Source organism: Chionomys nivalis, chromosome 3 (genome assembly GCF_950005125.1).
Source record: "Chionomys nivalis chromosome 3, mChiNiv1.1, whole genome shotgun sequence".
NCBI lineage: Eukaryota > Metazoa > Chordata > Mammalia > Rodentia > Cricetidae > Chionomys > Chionomys nivalis.
In genome coordinates, this window is record NC_080088.1 from 64,219,872 (window position 1) to 64,243,699 (window position 23,828).

The 23,828-nt window shown below is 42.5% G+C and overlaps 2 protein-coding genes across 5 annotated transcripts in view; both read left to right on the forward strand.

Moving 5' to 3' along the window:
* The window catches only part of Atp13a3 (ATPase 13A3), an 85,771-nt gene extending 73,280 nt beyond the window's left edge, over positions 1 to 12,491 (forward strand). For 3 of the 4 annotated variants that reach the window (XM_057764047.1, XM_057764046.1, XM_057764048.1), the window contains 3 exons: positions 1,373 to 1,453; positions 2,296 to 2,385; positions 9,019 to 12,491. In XM_057764047.1, the coding sequence (XP_057620030.1) occupies positions 1,373 to 1,453; positions 2,296 to 2,385; positions 9,019 to 9,216 (369 nt within the window). In that variant the 3' untranslated portion in view covers positions 9,217 to 12,491. The remainder of the gene's footprint in view (positions 1 to 1,372; positions 1,454 to 2,295; positions 2,386 to 9,018) is intronic. The other variant, XM_057764049.1, reaches the window with a different exon arrangement.
* A 3,083-nt stretch (positions 12,492 to 15,574) lies between these two features.
* Gp5 (glycoprotein V platelet) lies at positions 15,575 to 17,278 on the forward strand. Its single transcript, XM_057763401.1, has one exon. It carries the CDS (start codon positions 15,575 to 15,577, stop codon positions 17,276 to 17,278), a length of 1,704 nt encoding a protein of 567 aa, XP_057619384.1.
* The last annotated feature ends 6,550 nt before the right edge of the window (positions 17,279 to 23,828 follow it).

Below are 23,828 nucleotides of genomic sequence, written 5' to 3' on the forward strand. Positions count from 1 at the left end.
GAGTGATAGAACAGGAAACTTGACATCCTCCTTTGACCTCCTGTGTTGTGTGTGCATAAGTATGTGTATACATCATACACACATACGATATCTAGAAGCTGAGGCTTAAAGCTAAATGTATCGTGTTTTCTTTCCATCTTGCTGCTTCTCTTCTTGATGCCTCTCTCACTCTTTCTTAGTGTTTTTGTTTTATGGTTTTGTTTTTGTTTTTGCTGTTCCCTGTTCTGAAAATATTTCTATTTTTTCTTGAGCTTCATTGGTTCATTATCCCTGGTCTGGTTGGTGTTCTAGCATCCATCCCTTGCAGTCTTCTCATCTCAAACTTTACTAGAACAGTAGTATGTTAATAGGAAGTACATTAGGTCAAAGAGAGCAATCAGATTTTAGTGTTAGATACTATGGTGTGTGGGTGTAGTTCTAGCTGTTTAGAAGCTTGAACAGGAGAATGTCAACTTAATTTGACCAGCATTAAATTAGTATATACCTCATTTTTAAAAATAGATTTATTTTTAACTATATGTATATCTGGAGGAATGTACATGCTGATTGCAGGGCCTAACAGAGGCCAGACGACGACAGCATTTAATTCCTTGATATTGGAGTTAACAGGTAGCCAACAGATGTAGCTACCAGATCTGGATACTGAGAAGCACATGTTTCGTAACCACAGAGCCATTGCTCTAGTGTCTCTGCCTTATTTTTGAAAGATTTTTATCTTTAAAAAAAAAAAACAACAACAACTTGTTAGACATTTGTAATACTGTAGATTAGAGTAGCTTAGACTTTTGAGTATCTTAAGATTTAATGCTAGCTAGGCAATGGTAATGCACACCTTTAATCCCAGCACTTGGGAGGCAGAGGCAGGCAGATCTCTATGAGTTCGAGGCCAGCCTGGTCTACAGAGTGAGTTCCAGGACAATCAAGGCTACACAGAGAAACCCTGTCTTGAAAAACAAACAAAAAAGATTTGATGGTGAGAGCAATCACTTTTTAAATTGTGAGATAGTTTTATTGTGTGAAAAGATGCATACTTTGTGGTATTACCAAAAGTTAAATGGATAAAGTGTGTATTTGCATTTTATATATGTATATATACATGTACCTATGTAAATATGTATATACATATAGGTACATAGCATTGGTTTTGATAAACTCAGATATTTATTTATTTATTTATTTGTTTGTTTGTTTTTGAGATAAGGTCTCAGGTATTCCACTCTGATTTGTACCTATAAGATATCTAGGATTAACTGAACTCATGATCTTCCTTTTTTTGCCTCCTAAGTACTGACTGGGATTACAGGCATGACTTCAGATACCATGATATAATGCTATAATATCAATTAAGACTAACTTAATTTTTTTCCTTTAGATTGTATGTGTACCATACCAGTGGCGTATACATATGCTTATCATTGTTCTTATCAATGCCTTCGTGTCTATCACGGTCGAGGTAAGCACCCAGTTTGGGGATTCTTGGGTGATTTAAAGGTACTAATGGTGGGAGAACAGCTGATATTGTACAGAAGCCCACACTCTCTTTAGGCAGATTGTTTCAACTTCCTGATCAGACCTTTCTGCAGTTCTATCTAGATTTGATGGAGTTGCATTCATGAATATAGGAGGCATTAGATAGTGAGATAGCAAAAAGGAGCAGTGAGTAAAGAGAAGAGCAGGTGTCCGGGCGGCTCACAGAGCTCTGTTCCCAACAGAAAGTAGAGTGTGCCACTTGGAAAAATGGCTTGGGTTTTTAAATTGAGATGAGATGGGAGTATGGATATTTGTAGCCGATCATTTTACATTCTATAGAATGTATTTTCTGTTCAAAAATTCTAGAAAGCACATTTAAGATTGTGTTAGGATTCTTTTCCTACTGTGTAAGTTCATCTCTTATTCTTGTTATGTAGAGAATTATTTGTGTTGGTTGCTGATGAAATGTTTGTATAGTTATGTAGACAGAATTAATATGAAGACAGAATTGATACTAGATATTAAGTAAAAGTAACTCTTTAAGAAAATGACCATGGATCATCAACATTGTTAATTTAGGGAAGCACTGGGGACCAGAACCTGATTTGTAGAAAATTTAGTCTTGTTTTTATCAAGAATTTTATGACTTGTATTTGTTACAAAAGTTACTTAACCTTTTGTAGTATTTTCTGAAGTTTGCCATATGAAAAGCAAATCACATTTTTTATATTAATGATGCAACATTGTATGAATGTTAGCAAATGTGCATGTTGAAAAGGAATGACCTGGCGTTTTTAATTCTTAACTCACTGGAATATCTCTCAGAGCTTCTTCCTTGACACGGTCCTTTGGAAGGTTGTGTTCAGTCGAGACAAACAAGGAGAGTATCGTTTCACCACCACACAGCCACCGCAGGTTGGAAATGAGCTGTTGATTACTGTTGATTCTTCACGTACATACTGGCTTTCCCACTTGTGTACTTTGTTCTGTTATTCTGTGTGTTCAGCTTCAGCCTCCTCTGTTGTGCCTGGCATTTCTTTTTCTTTTTTGGTAAGGAGTCCTAGAAAACTCAATACTTAATATAAGTTTTTTAGGACTTTGAGAATTTCGTAAGTCTCTTCCATTCCAATCCTCTGTATGTGTGTATGTGCTCACTCGAATGTTTCAGTCTGTTTTATCCTAAAAGATGGGAGTTAATTTTTTTCTTTCCCCAGAAGGGTTTCTCTGTGTAGCCCTGGCTGTTTTGGAATCACTTTGTAGACCAGGTTGGCCTTGAACTCCCAGGGATCTGCCTACCATTGCCTCATGAGTGCTGGGAATAAAAGCATATACCACTACCACCCAGCTGAGAGTTAATTCTGTAATTTTTGCCTGATTTATAGTTTATGTTTTATATGCTTTATATGCATGCTATTATATTTTCACTAGTCTGATTAGAAGGTAAATGACAATCATGTAAACAAAATTTTTTTTTTCTTAGATAATGATGAGGAGACACTTTCTGCGATTTTATTTCTGTGTTTTTGTTCTGACAGTTGCTATGCATTAATTTAATGTGGCCTTTAGCTTTCCCTGACTAGTACCAGTCATTTGAAAATTATTTGCTCATTTCTGTGTAAGCAGTGCTTTTAAAGGGAGTGGAATAACTGATTTATCAGATAGCACAGAGATCCCTCTGGCAAAAGGAAAGAAAAATTTGTTACCTAGTGTGAGGATGTTACAGTAGAGAGCCCCCCCCCTTTCCCCCTAGAGACAGAGTTTCTTTGTAGCTTGGGAGTCTGTCCTGGAACTAGATCTTGTAGAACAAGTTGGTCACAAACTCAGAGATCCGCCTGCCTCTACCTCCCGAGAACTCTTTTTTTTGTTTTGTTTTGTTTTTCAAGACAGAGTTTCTCTGTGGCTTTGGAGCCTGTCCTGGAACTAGCTCTTGTAGACCAGGCTGGTCTTGAACTCACCGAGATTCACCTGCCTCTGCCTCCCAAGTGCTGGGATTAAAGGCATGCGCCACCACCACCCGGCTCCCGAGAACTCTTGATAGAATGTACAGGTTAGTCTGTAGATCGCTGTTATTTAATCATAACCTACAAGAACTTTAACATTTAACATCGCACCTTGCCAAAAGTTGTAGCACACAGTCTCAGCACAGGAGAGATGAGGGTAGAAGGAAAGATCATAGAGAGTTGAAGGACAGATTGTATTACATTAGAACCTGTTTCCAAATGTTACCCATTGTCTTTATGACATGCGTGATGTGCCTTGCTAATATGTGTTCAAGGATTGGCATTTCTGACTTAGAGCATCAACTCATTTTCATCACCTTTTACCTAAATGGTGACTTCCTGAGTTTTATGTTGGTAATGAAGCAGGCCTGAGATCCAGGTTAGATTCCAGGCTTGCTGTGTACGATGTAGAGTGCTACTTTGTGCTCTGTGCTGCATGGTGGAATAACTGTGGTATGCAGTGGCAGCATGAATCTGAAGTCAACTGCAGTTTCATTTTTCTCAAAGCAGTGCAATGCTTGTTTGTCACTAGTAGAGGGCCGAGCCGGAAAGACCTGTGGGGCTCAGGTCCTTTAGCTGAACCTCCTCTGTGATAATGACATAGCTGTATTTTCTTTTGGTGACTTCACTATTGCTACATTATTTCAGCTCAGACTGGCTCAGGTCACCCTTCTCGTGTGAGATATTAGTGTTGGAAAGGCACAGGCCTAGGGAAACATAAAATTTTTAACCTTCTCTGAAGAAATCTCTAACCTTCTCTAAATAGGAAGTGCAGGCATATTCTAAAGAGGGGTTTACTTGCTTAAAAGATGGGTCTTTTAAGGAACAAAATATTTGAATTAGAAATGTTTTTTTTTTTTCTTTTGGTTTTTGGAGACAGTTTATCTATGTAGCCAAGGTTATCTTGGAACTCAGAGATCTGCCAACCTCTGCCTTCTCAGTGCTGGGATTAAGTGTCACCCTACCCAGTTATTCAAGCACAATTCGAATGGTAAATATATATATTCTTTACTACTGTCTCTTCAAAATTTGTAAATATGGTTCTTAATTTTTAAGTTTTTATTCATGTGAAGTTCTACCTCTAAAAATGTTCTTGGGAGGCAGTAAAGATAACAGGGCAGTTTATTAGCATGTAAGCTCCACAAGTCCTGCAAATAGACCCCTTCTGGATTAGTTCTGTGGTTTTAGAAAGCACTTTTTGGAGCTTTATTTTTAGAAAAGGAGAGTCCTTATCTTGGTGCATAAAGATTAAGTTTCCTTTAGTGATGCTTCTGTGTGAAGTGCTTCGCTTCTTGTTCAGTGGCAACTCTGTCCAACACCCTCTCTCCTCCTCCGCCAGGGAGTGGCAGTGTCTGCAGACAATTTTGGTTATCACACGTAAGGGAGAGAGGTTGTTATTGACATATAGAATGGGTAGAGACCATTGGTGCTGCTAAATAAATGTCCTTTGGTACATAGACAACAACTCCTGTCAAAAAAGAATTATGTATCTCAGAGCTGCGCCCATGCTGATAGCGAGAGCTCAACCGTAGGTGAGAAGGAAGCAGAGATGGCTGGTGACACTAGCTTTACTGCAGGCCGTGTGTGCGGCTGTTCTGCCACAGTCCTCACTCTGCCCTGCCTAACTGGAGGTGCTCAGTTTTACAGAGAAGCCCATGAGATCCCAGACCGCAGCTCTCAGTGTTAGAGAAAGAACACCCCTTTTCTTTCATGTTCAGGGGCACTGCTGAGTTAGTTCAGGGCTGTGGGTTGCAGTCTAGGCCCCACACTAAACTGAGGTGGTTGAATATGGAAGTCATGAGAGAACTAGAGCTGCTGTGCGCTGTGACCCTCTTGAGGTTTTATGCCTGAGTTACGTTTTCTCTTTCGTGAAAATCTAACTAAGCAGTAGCCATTATGCAACTGGAAAAAACTATTTGAAAATACCATTTGAATTTACTTAGATAGATTGGTAGGATGCTTGGATTATATTTGTTTTATAATGAGGATTGATGTGGAAGATTTATGAAAGTAACAGTATATACCATACATGGAAAAAAATGCTTCCTAAATGACTGCTGGCCTTAAAGATCTGGGCATTAGAATGAGCAACTTGGAATATCTTAGAAGCAAGATTGTGACTGCAGGTCTTTATAAACATTTGTCTGGTTTCTTTGTTGACCAGTGATATTCTTGCTCTTGTCTTAGAGATTCTGTTTTTGACCATGTTAACTATTCCAAATTAATTAAATCTAAGGATTCAGTGTTGTCCTCCTTGAGGAACTGAAACTGCGTTGAGGAGATCCAAGTGCTCATTCTAAGTCCCATGACTAAAATACCCTTTTTGTCGCACATTGACCTATTTTCTTCTTTTGCCGTCATCTTTCCTTTCCTGATCTCTGTCATGACTGTAGCCTTTAATATTTTCTTCCAGTGAATTATGTTGTTTGAAGATGTGTGTGGTACATTTATGTGCAGTCTCATGAACCTTGTGTGTGGTGTATTTATTTTTTGTTTGTGACATTTGGGGGAGCTAAGGTTACAGGAACAAACATGTTTTCTAATTATGGTAGACTAGGAGGAATCTCAGGTGTTCTTTGTGACTTGATGTACAATGAATATACATTGTTTTCAACAGATGTGAATATATATGTGTGTGTGGGTATATACATACACATGCATATATATTAAATATTAAAAGCAAACTGCACTTAAGATGTCACTTGTGATTGACTTTAATTATATTGCTTGCCTTTGTTTCCACAGGTGTAGAGCAGTGAATTTAGAGGGAATGTGTGTGTCTATGTGTGTCTGTGTGTGTCTGTCTTAGGCTCTTTGCCTGCTGTGCATCACCTTTCCACTCAGAGGTCTCCTGTCTGCACAGACAAGCATGATGTGTTTCTCTGATGCTTTAGCAGTGCTACCGTCAGTGAAAGTGACAGCTTTCATATTTAGGAACAGTGCTCTTTTCCACAATTGGGCTGAAGAATGGAAGCACTGGGGAAGCAGTAAAATTCAGTAGTATAGGGTCATCTCAGATGACTGACTGTTGTGTGGTGCAGCTACACTGGGAAGGAAACTGCTAACTGGTGCTTGATCACCTGAGGGATCCTGGGCATGGTGATTACTGGGTGGATTTGTAGTGGATTCTTTATTCATTTATTTTTACTTTTTTTTTTCAATTTCCGAAATATGCATTTTTATTTTTATTTAGTTATTTTGGGACGTGGTCTCACCGCGCAGCCCTGGCTAGCTTCGAATTCATTACGTAGACTAAGCCGGCCTTGAACTCACAGAAATTTGCCTGCCTCTCTCTCTTGGGATTAAAGGCTGTACCCGTGGATTCTTTTTTTTTTTAAAGAATAATGTAATATCACACCCCACCTTGAACTTTCCTTTTTTTTTTTATTTTTTTTTATTTTTGATGTGTGTGGGGGGGTCTTTCTTACTGTGTAACACTGGCTAGCCTTGAACTCATGGTATAGACCAGGCCAGCCTCAAACTTCTGAAGATCCTCCTGCATACTGGTGTTATAGGCAAGTGCCACCATGCACAGCTAATAACTTTGATTGTAGTGGTAATAGAGATTACTGGATGAATCATCTTCAAATCTTTTAGTTTTCCCTAGAATGTAATATAACTTATCTGTGACTACAGTTTTGCCTTTAAATCCTTGGGAGTGATGCAACTCAGTTTTATTTACATACTTGAAAAAGAGAGGCAGGGTTCCTGATGGTTGTCTTACTAAAGTGAGAAAAGTACCGGGAATAACAGTTTTCAGTGCTTTTATTTTGAAGTACTTTTGGTTCTTCCCATTGGCTACTACTTGCCTTATTATTTGGTGGATCAATCTGTTGAGATAGAAGTTTCATTTTGTAGCTTAAACTGGCCCCAGACCTACTGTTTAGCTCAGGCTGTAATGAGCCCCAAAATTTCCTGCCTTGGCCTCCCTAGTACTAGGATTATGGGTATTATACATGCTTGGGTCCTGTTGACCAATTAAGAAGTGTGTTTCAACTATGTATTATAACACATTTGCCTTTCTTGACTGTAGGTACGGAGGATGTTCACAGTAGAATGTTCATCTGTTGTATTTCCATTTTGTAGGATTGCTTCCATTGAGGTTAGAGCCTAGTGTGGGCTGGGTTATTGGTTGGCAAAAGGATAACTGGGATATAAATTTTATTTGAAAGAAGCAATAACCAAGTAATTTACGGGCTGTTTTCAGAGGTGAAATAGTCATTTAGATTTATTTCAAACTTCGCTTGGAACTATTCTGTTGAGTTTTATTTTCCTGCAAGAACTTTGTCTTCCTGTTCTCGAAGGATTATTTATCTAAGGTCATATTCATCAGTAATATCATAATTGATCACAGTGGTTTCAATTTAGTTTTATTTTATGAATTTGTATTTTGCCTACATGTGTAGTATGTTTGCATCTATGTACAGTGCCTGTGGAGGACAGAAGAGTGCATTAGAGCTCCTGGAGCTGAAGTTACAGGTGGTTGTGAGCTGCCATGTGTGCTGGGAATTGAACTCAAGTCCTCTGAAAGAGCAGTTGGTTCTCTTTATCACTGAGCCATATCTGCAGCCCGGTTCTCACTGTGCATCTTCTTCCCATTGTGGAACACTAGGGAGACAGCAGTTTTATATCATTGAGTGTATGGCGTTATTTTTTTTTTTTTTTAAAAACAGAATTACTATGTAGTTGTGTTGAGTTGGGTTTTTATTGCTGTGATAAATACCATGACCAAAAGTAACTTGGGGAGGAAAGGGCTTATTTGACCTAGAGGTTACAGTCTATCATCAGGGGAAGCCAAGGCAGGAACTGAAGCAGAGACTGTGGGGAACATTGCTTACTGCCTTGTTCCCCATAGCTTGCTCAGTTTGCTTTCTGGTGGCAGCACCCCCAGTCATCTGGTCCCTCCCACATTAATCTTTAGTCAAGAAAATGCCCACAGACTTGCCTACAGGCATTTTCTCGGTTGAGGCTTCTTCTTGCCGATGACTCTGACCTGTCTGTGTTAACGTGACCAAAACAAACCACCACAGCACCCAAGCTGGGATTGCAGGTTTGTGCCGCCATGCCTGGCTGGAGATGGGTTTTAAATAATAGTTTTTTTTAATGTGACAGTGAGATTCTGGTGTTTACCTCAGGCATTGTCTTTTGAAAAGGCTATTAGCAGTAACAATGATGTCTTTCAATGGTCACTTTCTTCTAAAAGTGATTGCTAGGTATCAATATAAAAAATAATTTGGGATAGAATTTGAGGATTTCCAAATCAAATATTAAAAAAATACTTCCTGAGTAGTTTAAAGTTACTCATAATATACGAGGTGTTTTCTGCTAGGAAAAGCTACTTAAATAGCATAAGAACATATGTGCACAAAACTAAAGGAGCTGGGGAAAGTCCTGTTTAAAAACAATCTGTTCCTAAATTGAAAGCTGACCTTTTTGAATAAAGTTTTTCCTAGTTATTTGTTGTACTCAGAAGTTATTTCATGTTGTTCTATGCACAACACATATGTTAACAAATAAGCCCTTACTCAGGATGTTTTTCCTTTCCCAGGAGTCAGTGGATCGGTGGGGAAAATGTTGCTTGTCCTGGGCCTTGAGCTGCAGAAAGAAGACACCAAAAGCAAAATACATGTACCTGGCGCAGGAGCTCCGAGATGACCCTGAATGGCCACCTAAGCCTCAGACCACGACGGAAGCCAAAACTGCAGTAAAGGAGAATGGATCATGTCAGATCAGCACCATAGCATAGCAGAGACCGTCCCTGCTGTGCGAGAGACAGTGTTCAGGAGGATGTGATGCTAGGTGTCAGAATGGCACTGTTTCAGTTTATATCCCTCTCATAAGACAGTAGTTGATTAAAAAAAAAAAAAAAAACAGTAAAAGGGCATTTGCCTCACAGTTATTAGCTATCAGTCTGGCTAGATCTTCATGCAGTAACCTAAATATGATATACACTTTATATTGGGTATGAGAGAGCTGTTAGGTTTTTTAAATTTTTACCTTTTGACACTAGTCTGCCTCTTTAATTTTCACAAGCCCTTTATTAGCTAGTTCCTTTTATATATAGACCCTAAATTGGGACTGTTAAAAATTTATGGTTGTTAATTGTGATTAGCCTTCCGTGAATGAAAATAGGTTGAAGTCTGTTTTGATTCCAGTGTTTCTCCCAAAGAATTCTATGTTACATATACCAGTTTCTGAAGAAGGAGTGAGTTTGTGTGTTATTGTTGGTAGAGCATCTCAGGTAACTTCCATTTCTGGTTTTATATTGTGTGTAGACTGTCTGGTATCACTTTCTAGCCAGCAAGGTGCTTCTCTGCTGTCTTGATAGCTTTTGTAACATTTGTGGGTCTCATGCCGTGTCCGACATCAACAGCCCAGTTGGCCTCATTAAAAACGTTCTTTGTCACTAGAAAAGTTTTATTTCTGAGTCAGGCATGGTGATACAGGCCTGTACTCCTACACAGGAGACTGAGGCAGGAGGAGTGTCCTTAGTCCAGGGATATCCTAGAGTAGAGCCCTGTCTCAAAATACATGCATGCAGAGAGAGATGATCCTTTCTCTTGGTGGTAGACCTCGCATCTCTTCATACCCGCTGTTTGTTTTTCTTTCAGGATTTATATCATTTTAAATGCTCGCTCTCTCTTTTTATAACCTAAAGGAATAGGATAAATTTGTTGTTTGGTTTGGTTGTTGTTGTTGGTTTGGTTTTTGAGTTAGAGCTTAACCTTGGTGTATGGCTCTGCTCAGTGAATACTGAGTGTGGCTTTTACAAAGCAATGTGAACGTGAGTAGAGCTTGTTTTATGCCATTACGTGGCACCAGAGGTCAGCGCATGCCTGTTTTGTTACAAGTGAGCTTGAGAAAATAAAGTATACACATTTATTGAGCCAAAAGAAATGTAGAAAGCATTTTTCACGCTTGTGTGATTAATCTGATTAATGTTCAGTTCTCAAAGAACTTCCACAATGCCTTCCTAGGTAGGACTTGGGAGTTTGGCCGTGCCCACAGTTATGATGAACTTGGGGAGCTGGCATTGCTATAAAAACGGACCCTGAATTAGTGAAGCAGTGTGAGGTTATTCTATGTTCTTTCTTAGCTAACCACATGTTACATTTTTCACTCGTAGTTGATCATACTGTCCCAGTACATACTTACCAGTTTACCAGATGTTACCAGTACATACTTACCAGTTTACCAGATGTTACCAGTACATACTTAACCAGTTTACCAGATGTTGTTACCCAGATTTCTGGAACCATTTTTTTTTTTTATTATTTTTGTGTTGCAGAGACCTGAATGATGTTTGATAATTGTAGAAAAAAATGTAAATTATTCTCAGGATCACTGTTACTGCTATTGCCACTAGTGATTCTTACAAAACACATAATCGAATTTTTCCAACAAAATGTATGATATTACTATATGTTAGATGATAAGAACAATTGTCCCATGAATGATTCTATGAAGCTATGCATCTTAGACCTCTTGAGCTGTGAATTAGCACTATTTTCTATAATTACTTATTCTCTGTTGTTTTATATTGTCCATATTCATTTCAAATAATGCTCATATTATTCTTAGTGATTTTTCTGAATTGTTAAGTCTTTTTTTTTTTTTTTTGGTTTAAATGCAGAAGCATATAATTAATTTCTAGCTGCAGCTTAGAAACCCAATATCAATTGTATTTAACACCCTCAAGAGAATGGTCATAAAAGGCTATTTTTGACACATACTCTTTTTAATATTTAGAGTTGATAAGGGTTTATATTTCATCTGTCTGTGTTGTTCACAAAGGAAACAAGGTTTTATGTAGGTGAGAGAAAGCATTTGTAGGAAGTTAGATTTGAACATAGACAGGGTAGGTTGTTCCAGTGAGAATATTGTTTGTGGAATGTCTGTGAGTTCAGACATGGGTCCTGCTTAGTACCGTAGGTAGACGGAGTCTTCTGTAGGTCACCGTCACATAGAGATTTGGGTCCTGGATTTTACATTAAATTATTTGAGTATATACAGACCTAAATTTTAAAATCTGTACATATATTATTTTGATGTATTAAGATTGATAATATTGCTGATTTAAATTTTATTTATGCACATACTTAAAGGACAGAAATGTCCAGGAAAGTAATTGTTAAATAATGATATGTAACTTTTTAACTTTTTAAATAAATAAGATTTTTTAATGTGGGTCTCCCTCAGGGTTGTTTAAAGTTGTTTTCCTCCATCAAATATAAACAAATAGTGGTAACTGTTTTCTATCTTCCAGCACCAACTGCTGTATAGCAATGCTGCAGATAGTGCTTGAGTGAGTGGAAAAACCAACAATAAACCAGTACTTTTATAAGTTTTATAAGCCTGAGATTTGGAAGATTTCCAAATTGCACTTGCATTTAAGTAAACCTGTTAATGTTTTTACACTATTTATTTTGTTTCCCATGTTGATGAAAGTTCTGCACAGTTTCAAAGGCATGGTAAATAATGTGTCATATATATATAGATGTGTATTATATTATATATATTATATGTGGCATATAATATATATAATATATAATACACATATGTAAAACCTGTTCCAAAAGCAGCAAGAGCTCATATGCAGTGAGGAGCAACATCTAATTTTATGCATGCAGATTTGATGTGTCTAAGAAAAGGGTTTTGTATATTTATGGTGGGAGGTTACTGGGAACTTTTAACGAGATAGGGTATTAACTTTTGTACAGTCTGGACATTTACATGTATTTTTAATGTATTACAATTTGGTAATTATGTGCACATGAAATTAATAAAAGTTACTTCCTGTTATGATTTGTGAACTCCCTAAGACCGTGAATTTTTTAAGTAACTTTATATATCAGAATGATACCACATCTTTATATTTTTAAAATTGTATTGCTGCTCAAGAATGGTACCCCGATGTCAGAAAGGTAGATATTCACAATTGTACATTCAGCATTGTAAATAACCTTATGAGATCTTTTTGATTGAAGCTATTCAAAATAAAAATTTTAATAAATTAAATTTTTCTGGGTTTTACATACTTGTTTTGATTTTTCTTTTTTTTAGTATGTAAATGCAGCTCTCTCAGGATCCATTACTTAGTTTCTTTTCTTTTTTCTTTTTCTTCTGTTTCTTTTTTTCCCTGATTTGGAATTACAGTACAGTGTTTCCATGTGACCCTTTGGCCTGTGCCTTAGGGAAGTTGCAGTTACACAGAACATAGATTTGCGTGGTAAACATCAGGGGATGGGAGGGAAATGCTGAAAATAATGCTAGAGACACAATCTGTCAGTAGTCGGTGTAGTGTGCCTTGGGCAGCCAAAGGAGCCCTTAAGGAAAAACAAGAATCCAGATTCCAGAGTCAACTGTATTGACTATAATTACCCGAGTGGGTGGTAGAGAGGAAGGCTGGTTTGGGGAAGGGCTGACTGCAGATTGCAATTAGGATGGCAGTTTGGGGCTCTAGAGTTGCTTCTCCTGGGGAGAACTAGAGGAACCCATCAGACCTTAAAAGGTATTGTTTTGGTCCTGTAATTCAGAACTAGAACTAGGTGGTTCCAGTTTAAAAGTCCATTGCGGGGCTTGAATACACTTAGCTCAGTCAGTGGTAGAAGGCTTTGCCCTGCCTGGCCCATACAAAGCCCTGGGTTCAATCTCCACCACAGGAGGGGGGAAGGGGGACAACAGTCTGTGTGCTTGTATACATCGAGGGGGCCTCTTTCCCAACTGTAGGAAGCACTTCTTAAGCACTCCCCCTTCTATAATCTCAGCTGAGCGTTGTATATATAATGGGTGTCTTGAGGTAAGGTCTGCTTACCAGTATATGGCTGACCAGCATGCTCCAGGGATCTCTGACTACCATGCCTGGCTTCTGTGAGTTCTCTGAATGTATTGAGTCTTCATGTTTGTAAGGCAAGCATTTTGCTGACTGTGCTGTCTCCCTAAACCTTGGGTCTTTGTTTCTAAATGAGTTGAAGAATCATGAACTTTGTTTAAAATGGAAATTAATGATAAGAGTACATTTAAAGTAACTCTGCCTCTTAGGTACATACAAAGGAAGCTGCTTATCTCCTAGAGATCTGAATGCTAAGGAAAAGGGCATTAGAGCATTAGTTGGTGGGGGGTATTCTGCCTTGGAAGGATTTCTTAACACCTGTGACTTGACAATAGGTTAGTAGTATTAAGAATGTCTGCATATACAAAATTGAAAACAACTGGGTATCATGGTACATTCTCTGTGATCCCAAAATTCGGAACATTGAGGACAGAAGATTATAAATTTGAAGCTAGCCTGGGCTACATAGCAAGACTGTCTAACAAAGAGGAAAAATAGGTGTGTGGAAAGGCAAACCCAATTTTCTCAAAAGCTGGAGCACAGGACTTCATTGTAAAAAAAAGAGGTCAAGTTCATCATAAACAGAAACACAAAGTTCAAACCCATTTGAGACAATAGGTTGGTGCACTGCTGTGCTGTTTTGCTCTCTTTAGGCTGGGCCTGAGCTGTGCCAGGTGAGGGATAGGCGGTCATGGAAACAATATGAATGACAAAGATCGAAAGAATCCAAGCATAAGCAAGAGGCGTGAGCATAAGTACACTGTGGTGGGCAGTTGGACGTTACAGTACACTGAACAAGAACTCTTGAACAAGGCCATTAGTAAACATGTTTGGCGATGGCTAGACTAGTCATCAAAGAGGGGGGGTGACATTAGCCTTATTTTAAAAAATAAAACGTTGGGCAAAGGAGATGGGTCAGCAGGTAAAGGTGCCTCTAGGCTTGATGGCATGAGTTCAAGTCCTTGGAATCCACATAGTGGAAGCGGAGAACTGACTGCCTAAGTTTTCTGACAGAAGTGGGGCTGTGGTATATATGCACCCATGCTCAATACATACCAAGTGAGTGTGTGTGTGTATAATCTATTGGTGTGACTGCTGCAATGATCCATACATCCCCAAACTTTCTTAATAGTCTTAGCTTGCCATTTATGGGGAAAATTCTGCCTTCTACCAAATATGTAGCTTCAGCAGTAGGATTCTTTAACATGGGCTCTCACAGTTTGAAAGTTCTTGTCATTAAAACCTAGAATATGCCTTCTTGAGATAGTCTTCCATGACTTTTTTTTTCTGGCAAGGTCTTTATCCTCCGGATGCAGGAAGACTCCCTCTTCCTCTATGAAGTGCCGAGTCACAGGCCCAGCTGTAAGCAGCATTTCAGTCAGTCCAGGGTACAGAAGCCACTTCAGGTAAGGCCAAATGTTCTTTAAATTAGTTATATAATTACAGTTCGTATGGGGCAAAAGGGGATCTGGTACAAATTTTTCCTTGGGAAACATTGGGTAAATAGTATTGCTGTGTGTTCCAGTTAATTCAGTGCACAGAGTAGTTTTCATTAAGCCGCTTGGCTTAGAAGCAAACAGCTCATTATTTAAATAATGTGTGAGTCAGAAAGACCACCTTCAAATTCTGTGTGACTTAAGTTACTTAATGTGTTGAAGCGCTCAGCACACCGCCCTCCTCATGCTAACAGAGCAAAGCGCAGAGACGCATAACATAAAGCCTCGGGCATTATCACCTGCTCCACTGTGCTTGGAGGTTAAAGGAAGATGCACTGTGTTGTTGGGTGTTGGTTCTTTAAATTTTTGGTTGTAAGAAAATGGAGTGGGTCTTGCTGTTCCCTTCCTGGTTGTTGGGTAGAGCCAGCCCTGCTTAAGTCAGTAGACTCGGTAGCACAGCCAGTCTTCCCAGCAGACACTACTTTGTGATGACTGAACATGACCGAGAGAATTTTAATTCATTTTCTAAAGAGTTTAAGGTATTCTTTCTGTAGCTTGAAGATGTCCAAATTTCAGTGCTCTAAACCGAGAACTGGGGAGATGGCTCAGTAGGTAAGAATATGTACCCGGCAAGCATGAGCTAGAATCTCCAGCACCCACATAAACTGAATAGAAAAGTAGCTTATTTTTTAATCGACCCTTGTAAGAATGAAGGGAGACTTGGTTGTATTTGGGCAACATTCCAAGGCAGTGAGAATGCTGGCCAAAGAGCTTTGCTTGCAGCAGATGCCAGTCTCCAAGATCTGATCTGAGCCTTGTGTCATTGTCTTTCAGACATGCTAAGGAGCGCCCTGTTTTGTACGGTGCTCGCACTCGTGCGTACCCAGACCTTCCCCTGCCCTAAATCCTGCAAGTGTGAGGTCCGCGATGCGGTGCAGTGCTCGGGCGGCAGCGTGGGTAGCATCGCCGCGCTGGGTCTGCCCAGGAACCTCACACACATGGTATTCTTCCGAATGGATCAGGGCGTTTTGCGGAACCACAGCTTCAGTGGCATGACAGTCCTGCAGCGCCTGATGCTCTCAAACAGCCACGTTTCCGCCATCGACCCCGGCACCTTCAATGACCTGATAAAACTAAAAACCCTCAGGTTGACGCGCAACAGAATCTCTCATCTTCCAGGCGCGCTCCTGGATAAAACAGTGCTCTTGGAACAGTTGTTCTTGGACCACAATTCACTAAGGGATCTTGACCAAAACCTGTTTCAGAACCTGCTTAACCTGCAGGAGCTCTGTTTGAACCAGAATCAGCTCTCTTTTCTTCCTGCTAACCTTTTCATGAGCCTGCGGAAGCTGAAGGTGTTGGACTTATCGGGAAACAACCTGACCCACCTGCCCAAGGGATTGCTTGGGGCGCAGGTTAAACTAGAGACACTGCTGCTCTACTCAAACCAGCTTGCGTCTGTGGATTCAGGGCTTCTGGATAACCTGGGCGCCCTGACTGTGCTGAGATTGGACCGGAATCACCTCTATTCTGTCGCACCCGGTGCCTTCGACAGCCTCGGAAACCTGGGCTCCTTGACTCTGTCCAGAAACCGCCTGGTTTCTTTGCCACACGCGCTCTTCCTTAATACCAGCCGCCTGACTTGGCTGACCCTGTTCGAGAACCCTCTGGAGGAGCTGCCGGAGGTGCTGTTCGGGGAGATGGCCGGTCTGCGGGAGCTGTGGCTGAACCGCACCCAGCTGCGCACGCTGCCCGCCGCCTTCTTCCGCAACTTGAGCGGCCTGCAGACGCTGGGAGTGACGCGGAACCCGCGTCTGAGCGCGCTCCCGCGCGGTGCGTTCCTGGGTCTGGCTGAGCTGCGCGTGCTCGCCCTGCACTCTAACGCCCTGACCGGGCTCCGGGACGACGCGTTGCGCAACCTCGGCCGCCTGCGCCAGGTGTCGCTGCGCCACAACCGGCTGCGGACCCTGCCCCGCGCGCTCTTCCTCAACCTCAGCAGCCTGGAGACCGTGCAGCTGGAGCACAACCAGCTGGAGATGCTGCCTGGAGATGTGTTCGCGGCCCTGCCCCAGCTGACTCAGGTCCTGCTGGGTCACAACCCCTGGCTCTGCGACTGTGGTCTGTGGCCCTTCCTCCAGTGGCTGCAGCATCATCAAGACCTCCTGAGCCGAGAAGAGCCCCCGCAGTGCCATGGCCCGGAGCCACGCGCGGGCCTGTCGTTCTGGGACCTACTGCAGGGTGACCCATGGTGCCCGCACCCTCGACGCCTGCCTCTCAACCCTCTAGCCGAGAACACCCTGGAAGCCCCCGCCCCATCCCAGCTGCCTCACAGCTCGCAGTCCCGCGCGTGGGTCCAACTAGTGGCCAAGAGTGAAGGTTCCGATCACAGCCTCTACTGGGGTCTTTATGTTCTGCTTTTAGTAGCTCAGGCCATCATAGCCGGGATCATCGTGTTTGTCATGATTAAAATCGGCCAGCTGTTTCGAACATTAATCAGAGAGAAGCTCTTGTTTAAGGCAATGGAAAATTCATGTAACTAATTAAAACGTGACCAGAGAGCCGGGTGATGGTGGCACACGCCTTTAATCCCAGCACTTGGGAGGCAGAGGCAGGCGGATCTCTGTGAGTTCGAGACCAGCCTGGTCTACAGAGCTAGTTCCAGGATAGGCTCCAAAGCCACAGAGAAACTTTGTCTCGAAAAAAACCAAAAAAAAAAAAAGTGACCAGAGTAGTGTGGACGGGGCCCCAGGGAGAATCCAGTCAGGATGCTGCGTCCTTCCGCCTTTTCCCATGCCCTCTCTTCTCTCCCCTGCTCTTTTTCTTCGCTCTCTCAGTGTTTGTTTCTTCTGTTCCCCTCTCCTAAGACGTGCCTTTTGTAAATCGCTAAGCTTGCTAGCCTGTTCTCGGTTCCCTTCTCTGTTGTTAGCTTCGGAGTGGGGGGTAGGAATCTTGGCTTGTGTTTGGCTCATCTGATCCCACCCTGCGGCACTTTCTTAGTTTCTGAGTTTGAGTACACTCCTAGGTGGGCAAGACCTCTCCTGCACCCAGCAAGTGTTGGGTAATATTTACTGAAGGAAGACCTGCATAAAACGAACCCTAGATCCCAGAACTGATGACTTTTCCCAGGAGAAAGCTGGAGTCTTCTTGTCTCTTTCTACTTGAAAGGAGATTCATGTCCGATCTTTTTTGTTCTCATTTCGGGTTCATTGTGAGAACTGTTTGGGAGGGCACTGGATTCTGATCCAGCGACGAATTTTAGGGTGAGCCTCTTCTGTGAGGGGCTGAGCTAGAACACACAGGAGCGTCCATCCCCACCCCCAGGGACAAGGGCCACTTCCTGGCATCCACTCCTGACCTGACTGGAATGGCATTTGCCACTGATATGGGGTTGGGAGCTCCCGTGTGTCCTGGCTCAGTCCATCACAGAGGAGGCTTGCTCAGAAACAGAGCTCCCTCCACAGGAGCCAAAGCCTGGCTGAGGGGTTCCGGAACTCATCTTGAGAATCCATGTGCCAGGAAGCTTGGGGAGCTGCTCCGTGTGTCCCATTGGCCTTCTGGGAGTTTCCATTGCTTTGCACCAGGGAAATGTGTCATTTGGTTCCCATTTCCTAGAGGTAAATGCCACCTCATTTCACAAGCATTTATGGAGCTGTGCCCGTGTGATAGGTGCTCATGAACGTAATGATAGCTTGGTTTCCACGGTCGATGCTTGTAGCACATTCTCATTTATCCTTCCAATTGAGAGCAATTAAACCCTTGTTGCCTTAATTGGCTGTCTGTGCTTGGGAGAGGCAGTGGTTAAACACATGCACTGGGAACTGACAACTGCGGCTTCTGTCTCGGTGTCCCCATGTACTAACCCCTGAGGACTTCGTACACACACTCTGTAAGCCTGGGTTTCCTCATCCCTGAAAGGGGACAAAACAGTGCCGGCCTCACAGGGTTGGTGTGAGACTTAAAGGTAATAAAACCCACAAAGACTTAACCCAGTGCCCTGCATACAGAAACTGCTCCAGGAACCATAGTCACTACTAAAGAGTATACAGTTACGTTCTCGTTCCACACCCTCTTATTTCTGAGACACTGTGTAACCCTGCAGCCCAGGCTGCTTCTGAACTTGAGATCCTCCTGCCTGAGCTCTGGGGTTATAGGCTTGGGCTGCCATACTCAGCTGGTATCATGATTTTTAAAGAAGATATTTTCCCCCTCTGTATATAAGAGAATAAACTTTCTCAAACAGAAGGTTATATCCAAACCAGCTATATCTATCTGTCTGTGATCTCGGTCCTGTGCGCTTGGGTTCTGCTCACAGCCATGGATCCTTCCAATGCCATCAGGGCACGTGGTGGAGAAAGAGCTGGATCCTGAAATCTGTCTGCATGTACTTCTTCAACACCAGCTTCAACTATCGCCTCCTTGGTGATGCCCTCCCTTTTCCTCACTGTGTGCTTCCTGTATGTGCTGCTTCTCAGGTGCTGGGAACCACCACCCTCAGTCTGGTCCTGTGTGTTATTTTAGGGTATCTGGAGCCACTTATAACTTAAAAATCCAGATTTGTGTGTGTGTGTGTGTGTGAAATGCAGATTCAATTCTAATCACTATTCTCTGGGCCATGCTTTCTCCCATGAAGCCTGTTTTGTTCACCTGTAGGGTGAGGGTAAGAGTTGTCCCTGCTTTGAGGTAATCCCTCCTAGGTAAAGACATTGTGTTGGTCTCTGGGGCCCAGTGGCAGCTGTTTTGATGGGCTAGTCTAGAACCCACGTGTTCTAACGCTTCTCCCTGCCTCTTCATGTGTTGTTCATTTGGCAAACTGATTTACTATTCTATACCAAGCTCTCTGGAAAGTAGAGAGGCAAAGCCAGGGGTGAAACAAAATGCCCACTCACTTCTACGGGGTTCTGCCCTGGGGTCCTACCAGCCGTGAGGTTGTCCCAAACTCCAGGACATTCAGAACCGAAGTGTGAAGGACAGCTTCAGACACTTCAGCCAGCTTCATGACATATTCAGACTTCTCTCTCTTTGGCCTCAAACTCACAGAGATCTGCCTGCCTCTGCCTCCTGAGTGCTGGGATTAAAGACGTGTGTCAGCACTGCCTAGCACTTGATTCAATTTTTTTTCTTTTTTTTTTATTGAAAAAAAAAATTTCCGCCTCCTCCCCGCCTCCCATTTCCCTCCCCCTCCTCCCGCCCCTCTCCCCCTCCCCCCACTCCTCTTCTCCTCCCTCTCCAATCCCAAGAGCAGTCAGGATTCCCTGCCCTGTGGAAAGTCCAAGGTCCTCCCCTCTCCATCCAGGTCTAGGAAGGTGAACATCCAAACTGTCTAGGCTCCCACAAAGCCAGAACATGAAGTAGGATCAAAACCTTGTTTTTTGATTGTCCTTGGCCTCTCGTCAGCTCTCATTGTCCGCCAATTTTTTAAGTGTCAAAACCAACAGATTATGTTGGAAGCCCTGTGTAATCTCTTCCTTGACTTTATTCCCTTTTCTCTTTATCAAGCAATAAAGTTACTTAATAAATGTGTTTTCATCCTTCTGTGTGTTTTCAGTTTTTACCTTAACGATGCTAACCTACATACAATGGTCTTCAGCTTTTCCTGAACTAGGATACTTTTGAGATTTATCAATATGATGATTTAGCTCTAGGACACTTGATGTTTATATAATATTCTATTAAGTGAATATACTATTATTTGCCACTTCCCTTTTGTTTGTTTTGGGTTTAGGTTTTGTTTTGAGACAGAGTCTCTCTGCATAGCTCTGGCTATCCTGGAACTCACTGTGTAGATCAGGCTAGCCCTGAACTCCTAGGGATCCACTTGCCTACCCAGCATTGGGATTAAAGGTATATGCACCAACTCACTTGACTACCTCTTCTTCTCTCTCTCTCTCCCTTTCTTTTATAGTGGTTATACCCTGCAGTTCATGTTAATGTCGGATTTTTTATATTTTAGTGAATCTGGTAGGTATAAAATAGCTTCTTTAGAAGTGTATTATCTCTGTGTGTGCTCGTGTGTGTGTGTATGTATGTATGTATGTATATATGTATGTGTTCCCATGTGCATGCCACTGTGTGCATGTGGAGGTCTGAGGACAGTTTGTGGAATCTGTTCTCTCCTTCCGCCTTTATGTGGGTTCCAGGGATCACTGGGCAAGCCCCTTTACCACCGAGTCACTTCCATGACCCTAAAATAGTTTCTCGTTGCTGTTTGATCTTGGTTTCCTGGCAAGTAATGAAATTCAGTTATCTTAAAATGTTTTTTAAACACTTGAGATTTCTTTTTCTGGAAATGATCTGCACACACACTGATCAATTTACACTGGCTCATTTTGTCTTTTTCTTATTGATTTCTATGAATTTTTTTACATGTGGACACTAATCTTCTATAAGATGCATGTGTTGTAAATATCTTCTTTCAATTATGGCTTTTATTGGTTTTGTCCTGTTTTTGTTGTGTGTGGTATTGTCATTTATTTTTTCTTCGAGTTCCTGTAAGATCTCAGAGCCTTGCACATTCTAGGCAAGGTTTCCATCACAGACCTATGACCCCAGTCCTTACACATGACCATCTTATGGCTGGCAATAACCCCAACAACTGCTGCTTCTTATTAAAACCTTATACCCAACGTTTACTTATTTTTACATTTAAAAGCCTTGTCTGCAGTGGCTAACCAATGGCTATCATCGTGACAGTAAGTGGCCCCCAACAGCATCTTAATTTCCTGACTGATGGTCTCCTCCATAAACAGGTCCTTTCAAGCTCTGGTACTATTAAAAATTACAAATGGATTTTAGCAGATTTTGTCACATCTGCCAGGATGCTTTATGTTTTTTCTCTTTTGGTATGGTCAAATGGTAGATTATAAATTTTTGTGAATTTTGAAGTTTTCTCAGGTTCTGAAAGCTTATCAGTTTTGAGTTTTTTAAAGATCCTTTAAATTTTTTAAGGTCTTGATGTACAAATATGGTCCCTCTGAGATGTCTTCATTGTTTTTTTATTCCTCTCGAACCCTTGGCTATTTTACTCCATATTTTAAAACTGAAGCAAGAAAAATAACTGATTTTGGGAGCTCTGTGCACATGTGAAGGAGTTGTTGAGGGCAAGGTTTGTTTTCGGCCACTGGGATAGCAAGCTGGTTTTGTTTGCTAATTCTTCTTTCTAAGAACTTCATCCACACCACTCCTCCCTGTTCCCCCTCCTCCTGTGCCTCTCTGGATCCCTCCCAAATTCATGACATCTTCTTTAAATGTTTGTGTGTGTGAGTGTGTGTGTGTGTGTGAGTGTGTGTGTGCGCGCGCCTCTGGTTAGTGTTACTTGTATAGATATGTCCGGATCTGACCACCTTGGATGTGACAACCTATGTGGAAGGTGGTTGCCAAAGGAAAATGGACACCCCCTGCCCCCCCCAGTCTCTCACCAGCCATCAGCCACCTGCATCTTTCCATCTAGGGCAGGATCTTGTGAATTTCCTCATTCATGTTGGCATGACAACTGGTGATGTCATTGTGCTGCCTTGTCCAGGTGACCATCGTGCTGAGAGCTCAAGGATGCAGCTTCCCTGCCACGTATGACCAGGGGTTGGGACTTTGTTTTGTTGTTGTTTATGGAGAGTTTTGTCCAAGTTCTGTCATCTCTTTAAATAACTTGCTTCTCTTCCCTGTTCCCTTCGTCTGGAAGCAGAAGCTGCTGCTCTACACTAGCTTTCAAATAACTCCCTGGTTTTCATCCTCACGTCTCATACCTGTGTTCAGCCCTCCATGACGTTCCCTTAGGAAGGTGGCATCTCTCCACCCACACTGACCGCAGCTTCCTCCGCACCTACCACTCCCTCAACTGTTCTGTTTCATAAACTTGCCGGGATATGAAGTCCCTTGATGACCCTCTCCTCTGCCTGTGACACTCAGTTCCTTTACTACCATCCAGATGCGGCCCTTGGTATCCACATGTGGTCCTGGGAAAGGGAGGCCATACCTGTATGAAGTCTATCTGCTTCTCTTCTAACTCTAGTTCTGGAAGGTTCCCTGTCTTCTGGGAAGACTCAGATCCTCCTTGCCCTGGGTCCCTCCTGTAGAATGCCTTCCATCTACCCCAGCCTCCCTTTGTGGGGTGTGCTTGGCTTACCTTCCTAGAACCTCAGTAGATGGAGATCTTAGCCTCTGCTGATGCTGGAACTGACTCTGTCTGTTCTGGGGGAAGTTTCTCTGGGCTTCCCAGCCTTTAAAGCTCACCATTCTTTCCAGGGTGTGCCACAGGCAGGGAGATTCCAGGACTCACTCCCCAGCAGCCTGCACCCCCTTATTAGGCCCTGGAATGTTACGGGATGATCCATCAGCATCGTAAAGAAACAAACATTATTTGAGTCCAGTGGCTGGTCTGGAGTGAGAGGGTGACACCCGAGGGGAGAAAACAATGAACAGCCTCTGCCCAGTGACCCTCAGCCCAGCCCTCCACCCTGCCGCCCAGTGGCCCTCAGCCCAGCCCTCCACCCCGCTGCCCAGTGACCCTCAGCCCAGCCCTCCACCCAATACCTGCTTGACCACGGTGCCAGTGGTCCCTGGGTTTGATTAGTCAGCATGGCCCTGGTGTTTCCAAATCCAGCCCTTGGGAGAACTCAGTATTTCAGGGGCTGTGCAGCCAATGTACCTTTAGTGACCATTAAGCACGCCCTCCACTGTGATTCCAGTTGTCCCTTATAACCAACCAGGAGATAGTCAATATTAGTCCTATTTATGGCTGACAAGAACACAAGGTTCAGAGTGGAGGAGTGAGTTTCTTTGGTGACAGGAGAGCTGTCATGGGATCAACAGTCTCCTAGCTACCAAATGTACACTCCCTTTTGTCTGGGCATGGAGCAGACTAGCTGGTACAGAGGCCTGTCGGTCAAGGCCACTCCTAGCCATGCTGATCTAGGGGCTCTAGTCCTTCAAGTATGAAATGAGCTCCCTGGGAGCTAAATATTACTTAGTGCGGGGGGGGGGGCTGCAGTGGCTTGGCTTTTGATGAGAAAGAAGAGAAAATCAGAATATAAAAAGAAAAATGGGCCAAGCGCTGGTGGCGCACGTCTTTAATCCCAGCACTCGGGAGGAAGAGGC